Genomic DNA, 19,729 nt, shown 5'->3' on the forward strand with positions numbered 1-19,729 from the left:
CCGGTACAGGCGCGACACTGAGGGTTGCGATCCGTTGCCGGTCACGAAAAAAGACAAAAAAAAGAAAACCGTAAACAACTCAGATTTCTATCAGCAATAAAACAGATCAATTATGGAATGATTTATAGCTACAAGAATAATGGGTGAATTTCAGGAATATAATGATGTAGAGCAAAAGACAAATGCAAAATAATTTATATGGTCTGATTCAGTTTATAAGAAGTTCAAAAAATATGTAAAACCAAATATATTGTTTAGGGATACAAACAGAAAAAAATCAGAAGGAAAAGCAAAGGCATAATAAAACAAACTTCAGAATGTTAGTTAACTCTGAGAAGGCAGGGGAAAGAATGTATTTGGGGAAGTATTTACAGGAGATTTCAAAGGAAATAGAATGTTCTTTTTCTCAAACTGTGTGTCAGGTGAGTGGATGTTCATTATATTGTTTTTCTTTATATATTTTATATAAATATCTTTTGTTTTTACTCAATATTTAGTAATAATCTTTTAGAAGAAAAAATAAAACATTGCCAGTGTTTGAAGTCCTGTGTATTCCTTTACAAATGTATTCCCCCTTTCTTTTTCTCAGTTATAACCATGCTCCTAAATTTCAAATTTATTATGTGCGGTCCTCTAACCTAACCGAGTATTATGTTTCAGGATAACAAAATAGCAAAATCCAAGGAAAACTGTAGTCATCCATGAGTATTTTAAGTGATTACTACTTATAAGTAACTTGGAACTCCTAATCTCAGTGATTTGTTCAGATTGTTTCTTATATAACTGTTGAAAGGATAATCATGGTAGCTACTTCCAAAGTCAGATACAGGTAAACATCATCAGTGGCTTACATATTATACTGTGTGAATGTACTTGATTTTTAAAGAATCAGTCCCCTATTGTGGGACATTTAAGCTGTTTCTAACTTTAAAAAGAAATAGAACAGTGATGACTATTCTGTAAATTTGTGCAAAGGCCCAATATAAAAATTGAGTCATGTTATAATAAGTATTTGTTATGCCACTAGACTTTTTTCTGACTTATACCCTATTCCATGTCCGCACATAGAGATACCATTTTTTTTTAAAACTACCTCTAATTTTCATTGTATACATTATAAGATTTAATCATTTCTTTATCGATGGACATTTATTTACTAAAAATATTGCTATGAATATCCTTATGTTTGTGAATAAATGGGATTATTTCAGTGCATATGGTCCTACAAGTGGGAATTGCTAGTTCAAAGAGTGAATATTTCACATTTTGACATCTTTTGCCAGGTTACCCTCTGAAAAGTTTGTACCAACTGACACCTCTGACAATAGAGGACTTTCTCTAACTCCTAAGACTATGTTAGATCCCTTTACTATAAGATCCTGTAATGTTTTATGTTTTTATAGCATTTATGACAGTTGTCTTCTGTCAGTCTTCACTGATTTATCTACTGCCTGCATAGGCTAGCACTAGTGCCTGTCACTTGGTTATAGTAGATATTCACTGTGTATAAGTTAGGTTGAAAGTCCTGTCTGCAGTTTGTGTGTGGCATTTGTGTGTATTTTTGTCATATTATGTACCTGGCACGTAGTTGATACTGAAAAAAAATGATTATTATTATTATATATAATTTAATGTAAATTAGATCATAGGTTATATGCTTTCTTACGTGCATGTGGATTTTACTTTTTACCCTTTTAAATTGTGTTTCTGTAGTATACAAATCTTTTACTTTTATTTATGTGTCTTTTTTTTTTTTTTTTCCCGTGTCTGGCAACGGATCGCAACGTGAAGATGGGAAGTTACAGTGGAAGTTTGATCTTCTGGTTTGTTTTTTTGTACAGAGTTCTTCGTCCTTTTCTCAACTTAGCCAATTTGACAAGAAGTTCTTGTGGTTTGTGGATCTCAGTTTGATGTGTCTTTACATATTTTCTTCTTGAAGATGGGAAGTTACAGTGGAAGTTTGATCTTCTGGTTTGTTTTTTTGTACAGAGTTCTTCGTCCTTTTCTCAACTTAGCCAGTTTGACAAGAAGTTCTTGTGGTTTGTGGATCTCAGTTTGATGTGTCTTTACATATTTTCTTCCTGCCAACTGGGTTTGTTTGCTGCTGAGAAAGTTGTGCCTAGTATGTTACTGATGTCTCCTTGCCCTCCACTGGCAAGGGCTTTGCTCTGCTTTCTGCCCAAGTTTGGAGTACTCTTTTCCAGAAGGACAGTCCCTTTTGACTCTAGCATCTTTCTTTAACCTGGTCGAAACTCTTGTGTGTTGATATTTCTCTTAAACTAATGGAAGAGATGGGGCTTTTTCTAGTTTTAGCATAAATGATGTCTTTTATTTTTTTCTTTTTCAAAATTTGTTTTGGTTTATTTTGGTCATTTTCAAGTAGAGAGTTCTGCAAACCTTAAGAAACACCAGTGATTTTTTCCAATAAAACTTAATTTCTTTAAGAATATCTACTTGCAAAAAATTTTTATCCACTGTTATCCTTTTTTCTTTTGGTTTAGATAACCTCAAAATCTCTGACTTTGGCTTGGCCACAGTGTTTCGGCATAATAATCGTGAGCGTTTATTGAACAAGATGTGTGGTACTTTACCTTATGTTGCTCCAGAACTTCTGAAGAGAAAAGAATTTCATGCGGAACCAGTTGATGTTTGGTCCTGTGGAATAGTACTTACTGCAATGTTGGCTGGAGGTAAGAGCTATTTTATCATGATAAAACTCCTGTCCTGTGAAAAGTCAGATTTGTTACACCAAAATAAATGAAATAAACCAAGGGAATCCATATTTATATAATAGTATTTTAATAATTTGGGCTGCTATAACAAAACCATAGACTGGGTAGCTTATGAACAACAGAAATTTATTTCACACAGTTCTGGAGGCTGGAAATCTGAGATCAGGGTGCCAGCATGGTTGTGTTCTAGTGAGGACCCTCTTCCTGGTTCTGGCCATCTTGCTGTGTCCTCATGTGGTGGAGAGCAGGGACACCAGAAGCAAGCTCTCTTGTGTCCTTTTATAATGGCACTGATCCCATTCACAAGGGCTCTAACCCTCATTACCTAATCACCTTGCAAAGGCCCCACCTCTAAATACCATCTCATTGTGGGTTAGGATTTCAACATATGAATTTATGGTGGGGACACAAACATTTAGTCCATTGCAAAGAGTAACTTATTTATAACTAACTTGGAAGTTTTAACCCCAATGGCTTTTTAGAATAAGGTTTGTATAGTTATGAAATGAAAAGTCACCACAGCTAGCTCTTTGAAGATTCATGTAAACATTTTTGAAAAGAGTAGGTCAAGAAGTGGTTCATCTATCTTTGAAGTGCCTCTAAAGTTACTTAGTTTGAAAACCACACTGAATTAATTTGGAGGAAACTTTTCATAGATTTATATTATTGATTATTTTCCCTTGAAGTTTTTCTGTATAATGATATAAACTCTCAGAAAACTGGGACATGTTTCTATTTTAGAATTGCCATGGGACCAGCCCAGTGACAGTTGTCAGGAATATTCTGATTGGAAAGAAAAAAAAACATACCTCAACCCTTGGAAAAAAATCGATTCTGCTCCTCTAGGTAACTGGGTTATCCTGATTGAAAGTATTGATTTCTTGGATAATGAAGTCTTGTGCTATTTGAATTTGTTTTTTAATTTCAAGTAATCGCAGAAATAACCTATGATCCTTGTAGATAAATACAAGTTAAAAATTAAGGAAAAAGCAACACTTTAATCCCAGGACTCAGAAATAGCTTTTAAAAAATATTCTGTTATGTGTTTCTACACTTTGTTGTAAATATATATTATTGCCCCTCAATATCCATGGGGGATTGATTCCAGGAATCCCCAAGAATACCAAAATCCACAGATGCTCAAGTCTTGCAGTTCGCCTTATGAAATCCCTGGATGTGAAAAGTTGGTCCCCTCTATATCTCCCCCAACCCTCCATGGGGGGGTATCTAAACCCTTGACCTTGGCGTTACAAGGTGACACTCTTGTGCTAACCAGTCAGCCCCACATCCTGCTTATTTTTATCTATGGTTAGTTGAATCTGTGGATGTGGAGCCCAAGAACAAGGAGGGCTGGCTGTACTTGTATTTATTGCAAAAAAGTCTCGTATAAGTGGACCTGTACAGTTTAAACTCATGTTGTTCAAGGGTCAACTGTGTAATGAATTTATCTGTGTTATATATGTAAGTTATTATAAGTATTTACAAAAAATGAGTGTTTTTACAAAAAGTGAGATCATACTGTACATACTATTTCATAACCTGTTTTTTGGCTTCAATGCTCTGTGAATAGTAGGGCATATCATTGTTTTTAAAGACTGTAATGGTATTCTGCTATTCATATATGCCTTACTATACTCATCCAATTCACTATGTTGGAGATTTATTTAGATTTTTTCCAAATTTTCAGTTATAAAGGAGATATGACAAGTGTCCATGTAACTTCATCTTTGCACATACCCTTAAATTATTTACCTAAAATAAACCCCCAGAAGTGAAATTGTATGATCAAAGATGTATGTAGTTTTTTAATTATTATGGCTTGTTTTTCCAGAAAGTTTGTACCATTTCATGCTAGTCTCATGAGTTTACATTTTTTAAAAAAATTTTAATCTAATAGGCTTATAAATGATACTGTTTTTTATTTTTATTTTAAATTTAATACTAATGAAGGTATATACCCTTTATGTATTTATTAGCTTTTTGTCTATTTTGCTCTTTTTTTGTCAAGGAGATTTATTGTTTTTCTTATCACTTTGAGATTTGTGGTTTTTGTTTAAACACATTACTGTCACATTAATATTTGTTACAAATATTTTTTGCAATTTGTCATTTTTTGTTGCTTATTCTATTTTGACATGTAGAAGTTTTATATTTTTCAAACCTTTAATTTGTCCTTTGTGTTTTCTGACTATATTGTCATGTTTGGAAAAGTCTTTTCTAACCCTAATATTTTATTGAAAAAAGTTTCCAATGTTTTCATTTAGTGTTTTAAAGGCTTCATTTTTATATTTAAATCTTTGGTTCATTAGAAAGTAATTTTGGTGTTGGGAGATGTATGGATTCTTTATCAAGATAATTAAGATATTTTAGGATTATGGGTATATTAATCCCATAAAAAGTTATTGGTAAGTAAATTTCCCTATAGGACTGTGAATTAGGAGGTCACATGAGAACATGATGTGTTGGAGTCATGAAATTTAGTATTAAAAATGGCTAACAGGATTTTTGTATCTTTTTCTTAACGAAGAGAAACATTTCCACCTGGCTCTAGTTCTCCTTATTTGTAACCAATTGAGAATCAGGTCTGGAAACTATTCTAAAATACAGACAATAGCAAAGAATAACTGCATGAAATTAAAGCAACGATTTAGTATCTTTATTCTTTCCCTTCCACAGAAATAATATTTAGACATAAGGAGGCCAATAGAGAATGTGTTCCCTACCATAAGCCATAGGCTTTTCTATTCTGCATGACCCTTTTGTAAATGTTGTCTTAATGTTTTGTTTTCAGCTCTGCTGCATAAAATCCTAGTTGAGAATCCATCAGTAAGGATTACTATCCCAGATATCAAAAAAGATAGATGGTACAACAAACCACTCAAGAAAGGTAATATTCTGAAAATACAAATATTTTCTTCTGTGGAAGAAAAGGTACTTGCAAAGTCAGTATCACAAGTCAAGAACACAAGATAGCTGTGGTCTCTGTGCTCGTGGAGATTATAATGTCTAGCAGGAAAAACAAATACAAAAAATAATTTTGTGTATTAATAATTATAAAAAGGAAAATAAGGGTACTATAGCTAAGTGTTTGACCAAGTCTTAAGGAAGAGGGAAGACTTTTCTTCCTCAGAAAATGACATTAGGGCCAGCCCCGTGGCTCACTCGGGAGCGGGTTCGGATCCTATATAGGGATGGATGGCCGGTGTGCTCACTGGCTGAGCGTGGTGTGGACCACACCGTGCCGAGGGTTGTGATCCCCTTACCAGTCAGAAAAAAAAAAAAAAAAAGAAGAAGATGACATTAAATCTAAGATTTGAAGATTAAAGAGGAGTTAGCCAGGCAAGGTGTTTTGCAGATTTAATTCTGAGCAGAGGAAGCAGCATTTGGAGTACCTTAGATTTTAGAAAGTGGTGCATTTGAGGAACTTGAAAGAAGGTCGTTATGGTATTGACCATGTCTGTCTTCTTCATCATTGTATCACCATCGGTTAGCACAGTGTGTGGGGCATCATAGGCATGCAGTAAATATCTGTTGAGTAAATGAGTGAACAGAGAAGTGTGAGAAGGAGAGAGCTTTGAGATGAGGCAAGAGAGGTTGATAGTGGCCATATTGTGGAGCAGGACCTTGTAAGCCATGTTAAGGATTTGGGGCTTTAACTTAAGGCCATTGGGGAAACTTCTGAGAGAGTTCAGGCAAGAAAATGACATAGTCATATATTTGATTTTAGTTTTCTGGCTACTGCTTTTTTTTTTTCATTGTTTTTGATGGATAGGAAGAGGTTAAGAGTGGAGTAGGCTTTGTACTATACTCTAGATATGAGAAGATGGTGGCAATGGGATTGAAGGAAATAGATGGATTCCAAAGAATTGTAAGAGCTAGAACTGATAGAACTAGTGATTGTTTAGATGTGGAAAATGAAGGGGAATGAAAAATCAAGATGACTTCTGTGTTCTGGTTCTGGTAACTCAGGAGGAGAAACAGATTTTAGGGGAAATTTTATTTGATTTGGACATGTTGGATTTGAGGAGCTAAATAAAAACTGTTCAGTAGTTTTCAGTGTGTTTGCGTGTGAGTGTAAGTGTAACTTAGGAGACACAACTAAGTTTGAGATGCCAATTTTGGAGTTTTCTGAAAACAGATGTAATGTAAACCATGGCAGTAGATGAAATTGAGTATTTGGAGTTTTAAGGAATGCCAAATTTAAGTGGTGGACAAAGACCAGGGAAACAGAGAAGGAGTAGCCAGAGAGGTTGGAGGAACATCTGGAGAATTTGGAGTATTTGAGGTAAGAGAAGAAAGTACATGACAGTGGCTCATAAATTCTACTTTGTCCCTGTTGCTATAAACTGCTCCAGATACAAGCCAGCTCTTTCTCTTGACTACTCAAGGACGTTGTCTAGCAATTTCTGTTTCTTCATCATTAACGTTTCCTTCTCTACTGGATCTTTCCTATCAGCATACGAACATGCTGTTTCTCCCATCTTAACAAACATAGATAATAATAGTAATAAAACTTCTCTTAACCCCACTCTCCCTTACCAATGTACTATTTCATCTCTCTCTTTTTACAATTGAACATCTCAAAAGAGGTTTCAAATTTCTAACACCACAAAACTAGTTTCATATTTCTTTCTATATACTGTGTTGTGAAAAGTCCCTATGCCTGGAAATGCCTTTCCGCGTGAGACTTATTTTCACGTGTCTTGTTCTCTCATCTTGTTTGTGTATTGACTTCCATACCATCTTTTCAATGAGTCTCTTCTGGCCATCTAAACTGTATGCCTGAGTCGACCCCGTGGCTCAGTCGGGAGAGTGCGGCGCTGGGAGCGCAGCGGCACTGGGACCGCCGAGGCTGCAGGTTTGGATCCTGTATAGGGATGGCTGGTGCACTCTCTGGCTTGCCTGAGTCGACCCCGTGGCTCAGTCGGGAGAGTGCGGCGCTGGGAGCGCAGTGGCGCTGGGACCGCCGAGGCTGCAGGTTTGGATCCTGTATAGGGATGGCTGGTGCACTCTCTGGCTGAGCGTGGTGCGGGCGACACCAAGCCAAGGGTTCCGATCGCCTTACCAGTCACACACACAAAAAATAATAATAAAAATAAACTGTACCCCTTTCCCCCCAACACACTTTTTAAAAAAATTTTTCATTTTATTAGTATTATTTTTTTTACATTCTGTGTTGTTGTTGCAGAGCAGTTGGGAGGGAGGAGGAGGGGAAAGGGGAAGGAAATGTGATGGACGAAGGAAGGAGGAGGGGTGGGATCAAGGCTTGTGGCACCCCCCACATTCCCACAGGCGAGACGGGTGGGGGGGGGCTTCCAGTGGTGCCTTGGTTATTGCCGGGCTGGGTGCAGATGTCAGCGGGGTGTGGCAAAAGCCGTCGCCTCCCACCTCCCCAGCTTGGGAACCCTGGGCCTTTCTTGCTGCGCTTGGTGGTCGTCGCTGGGCTGGCTGCTCATGTTGGGGGGGTGTGACCAGGGCCCTCAGTCCCCCAATGATGGAAGCCCGGGCCACTTCCCACATTGGCTCGGTGGCCATTGCTGGGCTGGTGGCTAACTCAATACACTTTTTTGCTTTATTTTCTCCATTGCACTTATCACCATTTAACTTATTGAATTTTAACTTTACTTGAACTTTAACTTATTTTATGTTTGTTTGTCTATCCTCAGTAGAATGTAGGATTTAAGAGGTCAGGGGTTTTTATTTTATTTTGTTTATTGCTGAATACCTAATACCTAAAATAATGCCTGTAACATAGTAGTCATAATAAAATATTTGAATAATGGATTAATAAATAGAAAGGTTGGCTAAACTTATGCATGTTTAAGTGGTTTGGGGACCAATCCAGGAGAGAGGAAGAGGCTGAAAGTCTAAGAAGTGGGTATGGCTCCATAGCACAAATCTGAACATTTGATGGGAGGATGGAAGGGAGGAAAAGTGGGTAGGAATGCAAGTAAATTAGCAGATTTGGTAGTGACAGGTTGAGGTAGTTTCTGTGTAGTGGATTTATTTTCTCTGTGACATGGGAGAGGGTATCATATTCTAAGTAATGAGGTGATGGAGGGAGGCCTTGGGAATTGCAGAACAGTGTAGAAGTTTTTAAATGATCCTTGTGGAGAAAGGGAGAGAAAACTGACTAGAGAAACAAATAGGATTGACTGGCAGTGTTAAGGGTCCAGGTGAGGATTGTAAACATGATTTATAGTAGCGTCATTTTCTATATAATGGTTATTCTTGGTAGAGCTTTTCCAGAGGAACAGAGATGTTGGCTAGAGCAGATTCATAGTACTTATTGCCATTATCATAAATTATTTTTTATTTTAAAAAGTTTTGGTTCTTTAGCTAGATCTCTCTATCTTCATAGAACATTGTTCTGCTACCCATAAAAGACGCCATTAAAATTGTGGTCTTAGCATGACACCCCATACTTGGAACATACTTACAGGTCATGATTTGTGAAGTACCTAATTTGACAAATAAGTCTTAGTAAGTTTATAATGTGACCACATTTCTTATAAAGTCAAGTAGGAGAAGAGCCACTATTTGTCTTATATATATTTTGTGTTAAATAAATGGATTTAGATATTGTTTTACTTCTTCAAGTTGCCAGTTGGGATAATTAAAAAAATGTCTGCATAGAGGACTTGAAAGCATTTGTATTTGCTTTCTTTTTTAGGGGCAAAGAGGCCTCGAGTAACTTCAGGTGGTGTGTCGGAATCTCCCAGTGGATTCTCTAAGCATGTTCAATCCAATTTGGACTTCTCATCAGTAAACAGTGCTTCTAGGTAAGACTAGTAATAAAGATTAAATAGTTGTTGAATGTAGTTCCCACGAAGAATAATGTGTATATATATATATATATATTTTTTAAATAATGAACATTAATTTTATCAGTGTGAGAATGCTTGTGTGATATAAAAAAAGCCTGACAGATTTTATTTAAAGGCATATTTTCCCCTCTGTCTTAATACCTCAGTGAAGAAAATGTGAAGTACTCCAGTTCCCAGCCAGAACCACGGACAGGTCTTTCCTTATGGGATACCAGTCCTTCATACATTGATAAGCTGGTACAAGGAATCAGTTTTTCCCAACCCACATGTCCTGATCATATGCTTCTGAATAGTCAGTTACTTGGCACACCAGGATCCTCACAGGTAAGGGAATTTAGTTTTTCAAATAAATAATGACAGCCCTTTATTTTTATTGTCTTAAAATACTTTTAATGTATAAATCTTAGATATATATATTAACACTTCTAATTTATGCATATTCTTTGGATGTGAAAGAAAGAATTAGAGGAGGCCTTTAAGAAAAAGAATACTAAGTAACAAAAGAATTTTTAGATTAAATAGCTATGATATGACAGCTTTTGGTCATAATAGATTTATTAAGTTTTCCTCTATTTGTCATGTAGAATCCCTGGCAGCGTTTGGTCAAAAGAATGACTCGATTCTTTACCAAATTGGATGCAGACAAATCTTATCAGTGCCTGAAAGAGACCTGTGAAAAGTTGGGCTATCAATGGAAGAAGAGTTGTATGAATCAGGTATGTTTCACTGATTTTCACTGTATCTTTTCCTGAAGAAAACTTAAATATTTGAGTAAAAACTATCATTTTCAGGATATTTTAGAAATTCAAAATAGTTTAATTTGAAAAAGAAATAATTGAAATTCAAGGAATTTAAGTAAAATGTTCTTTACCTTAAGAAATAATATTTCTTAAAAGACTTCTCTAAGATTATTAAAAATGTTAAGTGGCTGGAGTCATTATTTTCTTAAAAACTACATAAGCTTAAATTGTAGACAATAACAATTGACTCCTTCTATGAAACATTAGCAATCCCACACTTTCTCCCATCTTTCCTGATCCCTCCTATCAATTTTTGTTGTTAATGTTATATCTATGCTCTAGTAATATAGATATTCTAATCTGTCTTTAGGCTTTTTAAAAAATGCTAATGTCATGAAAAACAAAGGGGCTGTTCTGTATTAAAGGAGACAAAAGAGGTCTCATAATTAAATGCACACATGATCTTTGACTAAATCATGGATAACAAAGGTAAAAGCAAGGGCTGGCTAGTTAGCCTAGTTAGTTAGAGCATGGCCTTGTAACACCAGGGTCAAGGGTTCATGTCTCTGTACCATAACTGCCTGCTGCAAAAAAAAAAAAAAAAGTTCATTTAAAAACAAAAAACAAACTATAAAGGATGTTATTGGAACATTGGGGAAATTTGAATATTTGAATATAGGCTGTATGTTAGATAAAGTTTGTGTATCAGTGTCAGATTTCTTGGGTGTGGTCATAATATTGTGCTTTGTAGGAGAATGTCTTCAGGCAAATAAAGGGTATATGGTTATTTATTATACACTTTTTTCAGTTTTTCTGCAGATTTGTAAGTTTTCAAAATTGAAAGAGGGAAATGTTAACTATGTAGAATTGTAAGACTACCCTGATTTTACTCTCACCTCATGTAAGTGATTCACTTTTTCTAGGTAGATTTATAGAGATAAAATTTGCAGAACAGAAAATCATCACTTTAACCATTTCAAAGTGTACAATTCAGTGGTTTTTAGTATATTCACAAAGTTGTGCAACCATCACTCCTGTCTAATTCCAGAACATTCCATCACTACAGAAAAAAACTTTGTATCATTTAGCAGTCACTCCTCATTCCTCACCCCACTTATTCCTGGCAAGTGCTAATTTACTTTCTGTCTCTGTATTGCCTTCTCCGGACATTTCATATAAATGGAATCATACGATATATGGTACTTTGGGTCTGTCTTCTTTTACTTAGCATAATGTTTTCAAGGTTTATCCATGTTATAGCATGTAACAGTACTTTTTTCCTTTTTATGAATGAATAATGTTCCATTGTGTGGATATGCTACATTTTGGTTATCCGTTCATCTGTTAGACGTTTCTACTTTTTGGTTATTATGAATAATGCTGCTATGAACATTCTTGTACAAGTGTTTGTATGAACAGATGTTTTCAATTTCTTAGATATATACATAGGATTGGAATTGCTGGGCTTACGGTAACTGTATGTTTAACTTTTTGAGGAACTGCCAAGTATTTTTCAAAAGCAGCTGTACCACTTTACATTCCCACCAGCAGTGTATGAGGGTTCCAATTTCTCTACATCCAAGCTTGTTATTGTCTGCTTTTTTATTATAGCCATATTATTGTTTATGAAGTGTTATCTTGTTTTTCCTTTAATTTTTTTTTTTTTTTGAATCAACCAACTGATTATACATATTTTTGGAGTTCAATGTTGACGTATTTTGATCAAGTCAATATTATTAGCATATATGTTATTACAAATTGTTATTTATTCTTTATGCCTCTTGTCCAATCCCTCCCCAACCTCCTCTCCCTCCCCACTCCCACCTCTGATAACCCTAGATTTCTTCTCTCCTTCTGAAAGAGTAACAGTTACTCTGTTGGTTTGTTGCCTAGATGATCTGTCCAGTGCTGAGAGAGGTGTGTTCAGGTCCCCCACTGTTGTCATAGAATAGATGCTTCTAGCACTCTGGAATGGGCTTTGTGGAGAGAGGCATCCTCTTCTTTTCTTTGGTCTCTGCTAGTGACTCTCCTTGTGTCAATGCACTCGAGTTGCTGGATGGTGGTTGTAGTGTCTTAGCCAGTGGTAGTAGTGTCTAGCCGGTAGTTGTAGCATCTAGCCAGTGGTTGTATGTGCATGGTGGTTGTAGTGTCTAGGCGTTGATTGTAGCGTCTAGCCACTTTTGTGGCATCTGTGGCTATTGTGGTGGCTGTGGTCAGATGGAAGTGGTGTTTTTGGCATGCTCCTTGCCTGGTTGTGGGAGGAGGGGTCGGTCCCCATCTCCATCTGTTTTTACATTCTAAGATGTTGTTGGGGAGCAGTTGGGTGGGAGGGGGAGAGGAAAAGGGGGAAGGAAATATGGTGGGAAGAGGAGGAAGGAGGGGGAATAGTTAAGCCTGTGGTACCCCCCTTATTCCTGCAGGGGAGACTAGGGGGTTTCCAATGGTGGCTTGGTCTTTGCTGGGCTGAATGCAAATGTCGGGGGTGTGACTGAACCCTCGGCTCCCCACTGTTCGTGCTTGGGAGCCCAGTGTGTTACCTGTAGCAGCTTGGTGGTCATTGCTGGGCTGTTTATGGGTGTCAGCGGGGCATGGCCAAGGCCCAAGGCCCGAGGCCCTCAGTCTCCCATTGCCCAGCTCGGAAGCCCAGGGCGCTTCCTGTGGCCACTCAGTGGTCGTCACTGGGCTGGTTGTGGGTGTCAGCAGGCATGGCTGAGGCCCCTGGCCCTCCCCACTCCCTGGCTTAGGGGCCCCAGGGGTTTCTGGTCCTCCTAGGTTTACAGGTGTTCTTTGGTGAAGTGAGATGTTTACTAGTTAATATCAAACCTTGTCTCTGGTCTGTGGGTATTTTGTTTTTCTTTCAGTTCTGTGTTGGATCATTTGTTCTTTCCACTACTTAACTCTGCACTGGAACTAATTTGTTGTCCTTTGCTTGCTTCTAAAACAGGGAAACTTCCTGTGGAGAGCAGCACTTGAGTTCTGTAGTTGAGCTAAATTGCTGCTTTGCTGCTTATTCCCTGGGGAAGGCTTTTTCTGCAGCTCAGGTTTTAATGGTTGGCTTTGTAGGTACTTCTGGGTCTTGTGAGATCTGGTACACCTGGGTTGTATAGAAACTCTGGTCTGGACCTGAGTCTTTTTAGCAAACTGCTTCCCCTGCAGTTCTATATTCTTGACCAGTCTACAGAGAGTGGGCCTGTGCTGATTGGAGGGCTGATCAGCTGTCCATGCAGTGTCCCAGTGTTCCCTCTGTGGGCCTGTCTCCCCCACTGCCTGCACTTCAGACACTTCCATGGGACAAGTTGTGCACTTGTGCCTTGCGATGACTCACTGGCCTCTGAGTGGCTCCTTTTTTCAGTTATTGTGTCTCCTTGCTCCTATGTCCACAGGAACCCTTTTAGTGGTCCTGCTGGCCTGAGGGCCACCAAGGCCCTCTTCTCCCCTTCTATCTCCAAGCAACTTCATAGTAAGGGCATAGCTGTGGCTTTTGCCACCTCTTGCTCCATGCACTCACCAGTTCCAGACTTGAAGCAGCTGGGATTCGAAATGGTGGGAGTGGGAGTGATCTTTTCTTTCTCTCATCGTGGCTTCTCCTGCCTTTACACACTCAGTAGATCTCTCCTCTTCCCCTCAGCTCTATTGGCCCCACCTTGGCTGTCATTGCTTTTTAATAGTTGTAAATTAGTTGATTTGTGGGAGAGAGTGACATGGGGGACCGTCTATTCCACCATCTTGACCGGAAGCAGCCTTATTTTTCCTTTTGGTTTGCATTTGTCTAAGAACTAATGATGTTGAGCATTTTTTCATATGCTTATTGCCATTTCTTTAGAGAAATATCTGTTCAGATCCTTTACCCATATTATTTATTTATTTATTTCTATTGTAATATAGTTGATTGTACATATCTGTGGGGTACAGAGTGAGTATCAATACTTGTGTGCTATATGTGTGCTCAAATCAGAATAATTATTATATTCAATAACATACACTGTCATTGCTATTTGTGGCCCTCTACCAGTTCCACCCTTCCCCCTCCCTTCCTGCTTCTAGTAACCTCAGTTCTCCTTTTGAAAGTTCATTGTATTATTGCGAATGTGTATCTTTCTTTTTCTTATTTATATGTTTACTATTTTGGCTTCCACTTATGAGTGAGAACATACAGTATTTCTCTTTCTGTGCCTGCATTATTTCACTTAATATGATTTTCTCTAAGTTCATCCATGTTGCTGTGAATGGCAATATTTCATTCTTTTTTATGGCAGAGTAATATTCCATTGTGTATATACACACCACATTTTCCTTACCCAATCATCTGATGATGGACATTAACATTGGTTCCAACTCTTAGCTATTGTAAATAGAGCTGCAGTAAACATGGGGGTGCAGGTATCTCTTCAACATGAAGCTTTCCATTCCTTTGGGTATACACCCAGCAGGGGAATTGCTGGATCATGCTTTGTCCATATTTTAACATAGGTTTTTTCTTTTTATTAAATTGTAAAAATTCTTTATATATTCTGGATACTAGAACCTTGTCAGATACCTGATTTGCAAATATTTTCTCCCATTCTGTGGGAGAATATTCTCTTGTTCTTTTCACTTTCTTGTTAGTGTCCTTTGATGCAGAAAAGTTTTTTAACTTTGATGAATTCTAGTTATTTATTTTTTTCTTTGTTGCATGTGCTTTTGGTGTTAAATTTAAGAAACTGTTGCCTAACACAAGATCATAAAGATTTACTCTTACATTTTTTTCTAACAGTCTTACAGGTTTAGGTCTTACATTTAGGTCTTTGATCCACTTAGAGTTAATATTTGTAATGGTGTGAGGTAGGGGTCCAGATTTAATCTTTTGCATGTGGATATCCAGATGTTTCATTACCATTTGTGAAAAGACTTTTCCCATTGGATGGTCTTGGTACCCTTGTTGAAAATAAATTGATCACAGATGTACAGGGTTTATTTCTGGGCTGTCAATTCTATCCCATTGATCTACATGTCTGTGCTTATACCACTACCACACTGATTTGGTTACTGTAGCTTTGTGGTAAGTTTTGAAATGGGAAAGTATGAGTCCTTGGAATTTGTCCCTTTTTTTCAAGAATGTTTTGGTTATTTGTGGTCTCTTGCTTTTCTGTCTGAATTTTAGGATCAACTTGACCATTTCTGCAAAAATAAAATTTGAAATTTTAATAGGGATTACATTGAATATATAGATTAATTTGGAGAATATTTCCATTTTAACATTAACTCTTGCAATTCAATAACATAGGATGTCTTTCCATTTTTTTTTTTTAGGTCTTTTAAAATTTCTTTTAAGAATATTTTGTAGTTATTTAGTGTCTTGCACTTCCTTGGTTAAATTTATTCCTAAGTGTTTATTGTTTTTGACACTATTGTAAATGGAATTGTTTTTTAAATTTCATTGTCAAACTGTTCATTGTCAGTGTATATGCAACCGAATTTTATGTATCAATCTTGTATTCTGCAAATTTGCTGAACTTATTAGCTCTAGTAGCTGTTTTGCAAATTCTTTAGGTTTTTCTCTGTATAAGATCACATTATTTGCAAATATAGTTTTACTTCTTCCTTTTCAATCTGTTTGCCTTTTAATTCTTTTTCTTGTTTAATTGCTCTGCTAGGACGTGCAGTATTGGACAGTATGTTGGACAGAAATGTTGAGAGTGGATATCCTTATCTTGTTCCTGATCTTAGGAGAAAGCTTTTGGTTTTTCATCATTAGATATAGTTAGCTGTGGGTTTTTTCATAGATGCTGTTAGCAGGTAGAAGAGGATCCTTTCTGTCCCTAGTCTGTTGAGTGTTTCTGTATTAGTCAGGGTTCTCTAGAGAGATAGAATCAATAGGATACATTATAATTATATGAGAGGGATTTACAAGGGAAATTAGCTCACGTGACTATAAAGAAAAGTTCCACAATAGGCCATGTATAAACTGGATGCCAGTAGCATGGCTCAGTCCAAGTCCAAAGGCCTCAAAACCAGGGAAGCTGATGGTGACTTTGGTGTAAGTTCTGGAACCCAAAAGCTGAAGAGTCTCAAGCTCTGATGTCCGCGGAGAGGAGAGAAGTGTATCCCAGCTCCAGCAGATCAAGAGAGAGAGCTTCACCTCTTTCCTGTGTCTTTTGTTCTCTTTGAACCCCCAGCAGATTGGATGGTTTCCCACCCATATTGAGGGTGGGTCTTTCCCACCCAGTCTAATCAGACTGTCATACTAATCTCTGCTGGAAACACCCTCATGGACACACCTAAAAAGATTGCTTTACCAGGTTTCTCAGCATTCTTTCATCTAACCAAGTTGACACCTAGAATTAACCTTCACAGTTTCTATCATGAAAGAGTATTGGATTTTGTCAAGTTAGTTTTTTGCATCTATCGAGATGATCATGTGGATTTTCCCATTTATTAATATGGTATATTACATTAATTGATATTTGTATTTTGAATCAACTTTGCATTCCTGAAATAAATCCCACTTGGTCATAGTGTTTAATCCTTTTAGTATATTGCTGGATTTGATTTGCTAGTATTTGCTGAATACAAAAAAGTATAAAGTATTTTACTTTATATTAATAAGGGGTATTCATCTGTACTTTTCTTTCAATGTTTTGTCTGGCTTGGTATTAGGCTAACATTAGCCTCATAGAATGAATTAGGCAGTTTTCTCTCCTCTCCTATTTCTTTGGAAGAGTTTAAGAAGGATTGATGTTAGTTCTTTTTAAACATTGGTTGAATGGGGCCATCTGGTCCTAGGATTTTTTTTGTAGAAATTTTTCAATTACTGACTCAATGTCTTTGCCTGTTATGGATATATTCAGATTTTCTGTTTTTGAGTCAGTTCTGGTAATTTGTATGTTTCTAGGAATTTATCCATTTCATTTTGGTTATTGAACATGTTGGCATATAGTTCATAATATTCTCTTATAATCCTTTTTAATTCTATAAAGTTAGTTGTAATATCCTTACTTTCATTCCTAATTTTAATAATTTGAGTTTTGGGGATTTTTTTTTTCTTAGTCTGGCTAAAGGTCAATCAATTTTGTTGATCTTTTCAAGAACTAACTTTTAGGTTTACTGATTTTTCTCTATTGTCTATCTGTTATCTTTATTTATTTATTTTATTATTTCCTTCTTTTTTGGACTTAACTAAGTTTTTTGGACTTAACTGTCTTAGTCTATTTTCTATCCTTTATAACAGGATACCTGAAACTGGGTAATTAATAAAGAAAAGAAATTTATTTCTTACAGTTTTGGAGGCTAGGAAGCCCACGGTTGAGGTGGTGCGTCTTGTGAGAGTCTTCTTCCTGGTGGGAGCTTTCTGAAGAGTCCTGAGGTAGTGCAGAGTATCTTCACACATCAAAAGGTCTGAGCATGTTAGCATATCGCTCAGGTCTCTTTCTCCTCCTATGAAGCCTCTAGTGCTACTCCTATGATAACCCATTAATTCATTAATTCATTAACCTTAATCCTGAATGGATTAATTCATTCATGAGGGCAGAATCCTCCCGATCCAATCATCTTAGCCCCACCCGTCAATACTGCCATATTGGGGATTAAGTTTCAACTTGAGCGTTAGAGGGGACAAACATTCAAACCATAGCACTGGCTCTTCCTTTTTTACTTTTGCAAGTGATTGTTCCTATTGGTTATTGATTGGAGATCTTTTTTTTTCTAAAGCAATTTTAGGTTTACAGCAAAATTGAGTAGAAGGTACAGAGATTTTCCATATGCTCCCTCCCCACCTTACATACATAGCCTCCACCATTATTGTTGTCCCCTATCAGAGTGGTACATTTCTTACAATTGATGAACCTACATTGACACATTATTATCACCCAAAGTCCATAGTTTACATGAGGGTTCACTCTTGATGTTAAACATTCTATGAGTTCGGACAAATTTATAATGATATGTATCTACCATTGTAGTATTATACAGAATAGTTCCACTGCCCTAGAAATTTTCTGTGTTTGCTTATTTTGCCCTCCCATCCCTGTAACCCCTGATAACCACTGAACTTTTTATTATCTTCATGGTTTTGCTTCCAGAATGTGATATAGATGGAAGCATACAGTTATGTAGAATTTTCAGAGTGGCTTTTTATTTTTTTTTACTTAGTAATATGCATTTAAGGTTTCTGTAGGTCTTTTCATGGCTTGATAGCTCATTTATTTTTTTGTGCTGAATAATATTATCTGGATGTACCAATTTATCCATTCACCTACCAAAGGATATCTTGGATGCTTTCAAGTTTTGGAAATTATGAGTAAATATCAGTGTGTAGATTAGTAAGAAATTGCCAAACTGTCTTCCAAAGTGGCTATACCATTTTGTATTCCCACCAGCAGTGAATGTGTTCTGTTGCTCCACATCATTCTTATTTTTTAGTGTAACTGCTTATAGCTGTAAATTTACCTATGAGCACTGCTTTTTCTGCTTTCCCTCAGTTGGTATGTTGTGTTTTCATTTTCATTCATATAGAAGTATTTTTTTTTATAATTTCCCTTGTGATTTCTTCCTTCACCCGTTGGTGACTTTGGTGTGCTGTCTGATTTGCACATATTTGTGAGTTTTCCAAAGTTCTTTCTGTTACTGGTTTTTAATCTTATTTCATTGTGGGAGAGAAAATACTGTAGAGGGTTAACATCTTATGATACGTTTTGCTAAGAGGACGGCCGTGGCCTCTGGCCACAGCCAGAAGAGGCACATGGCACCAGTACCCATGTGGGATGTGCTGCACACAGTATTTCTCTAAGATCATGTAAAAGCCTCCATTTTCCAGATTTTTTAAGAATGCAAAAAATAGGAGCATTCCATGGACTAGTAGAAGGTTCAGTATGTCCAACCTGCAATTGCTCTTGTGTAAGAGCATTTACATGCTTGACTTTGTCCCCTTTAAGGGGCCATTGCTCTACCCAAACAGGACCAGATAACCATGTCAGTTTGGCTCTGTGGCAATGGTGGTAAGGATAAATTTGTAGGGGTGGAAAGTTGTAAATTCCATTGAGCCAATAAATCTCAACCCCATAGAGTAATTGGCAAATTAAGGATATAAGGATAAATAGTTTCTGGTTGACCATCAGGAATTGAGACAAGGAATAGGGTATTTACTCTGTAAAGGTTGTTTCTCACCACCTAACCCTGTAACAGTAAGAGTCGATGATTGAGTGGGCCAGTGAGAACACCAATCCTTATGTGAGATAATTGTAACATCAGCTCCAGTTTCAGCTAAACCACTAATAGCTTTTTGATTAACTAACATCATAAGATATGGCCTTTGTTGAGAAATTTTTGTAACCCAGAAAGCTTCAGTGCTGCCAAAGCCATTGGTAGCCTGAGAATGTGAAGAACTGTTACGTGCGGGCCAGCCCGGTGGCGCACTGCTACAGTGCGCCACTTGGGAGCACGGCGGCGCTCCCGC

At 37.1% G+C, this 19,729-nt stretch overlaps 1 protein-coding gene across 1 annotated transcript in view; it reads left to right on the top strand.

The window, feature by feature from the left end:
- CHEK1 (checkpoint kinase 1) overlaps positions 1-19,729 on the top strand; it is a 35,207-nt gene that overhangs the window by 5,408 nt on the left and 10,070 nt on the right. The window contains exons 5-10 of the mRNA XM_008593302.1: positions 2,502-2,690; positions 3,474-3,578; positions 5,524-5,619; positions 9,406-9,514; positions 9,706-9,883; positions 10,144-10,275. Coding sequence (XP_008591524.1) covers positions 2,502-2,690; positions 3,474-3,578; positions 5,524-5,619; positions 9,406-9,514; positions 9,706-9,883; positions 10,144-10,275 — 809 coding nt within the window. The remainder of the gene's footprint in view (positions 1-2,501; positions 2,691-3,473; positions 3,579-5,523; positions 5,620-9,405; positions 9,515-9,705; positions 9,884-10,143; positions 10,276-19,729) is intronic.

Source organism: Galeopterus variegatus, unplaced genomic scaffold (genome assembly GCF_000696425.1).
Source record: "Galeopterus variegatus unplaced genomic scaffold, G_variegatus-3.0.2 Scaffold8979, whole genome shotgun sequence".
Taxonomy (NCBI): domain Eukaryota; kingdom Metazoa; phylum Chordata; class Mammalia; order Dermoptera; family Cynocephalidae; genus Galeopterus; species Galeopterus variegatus.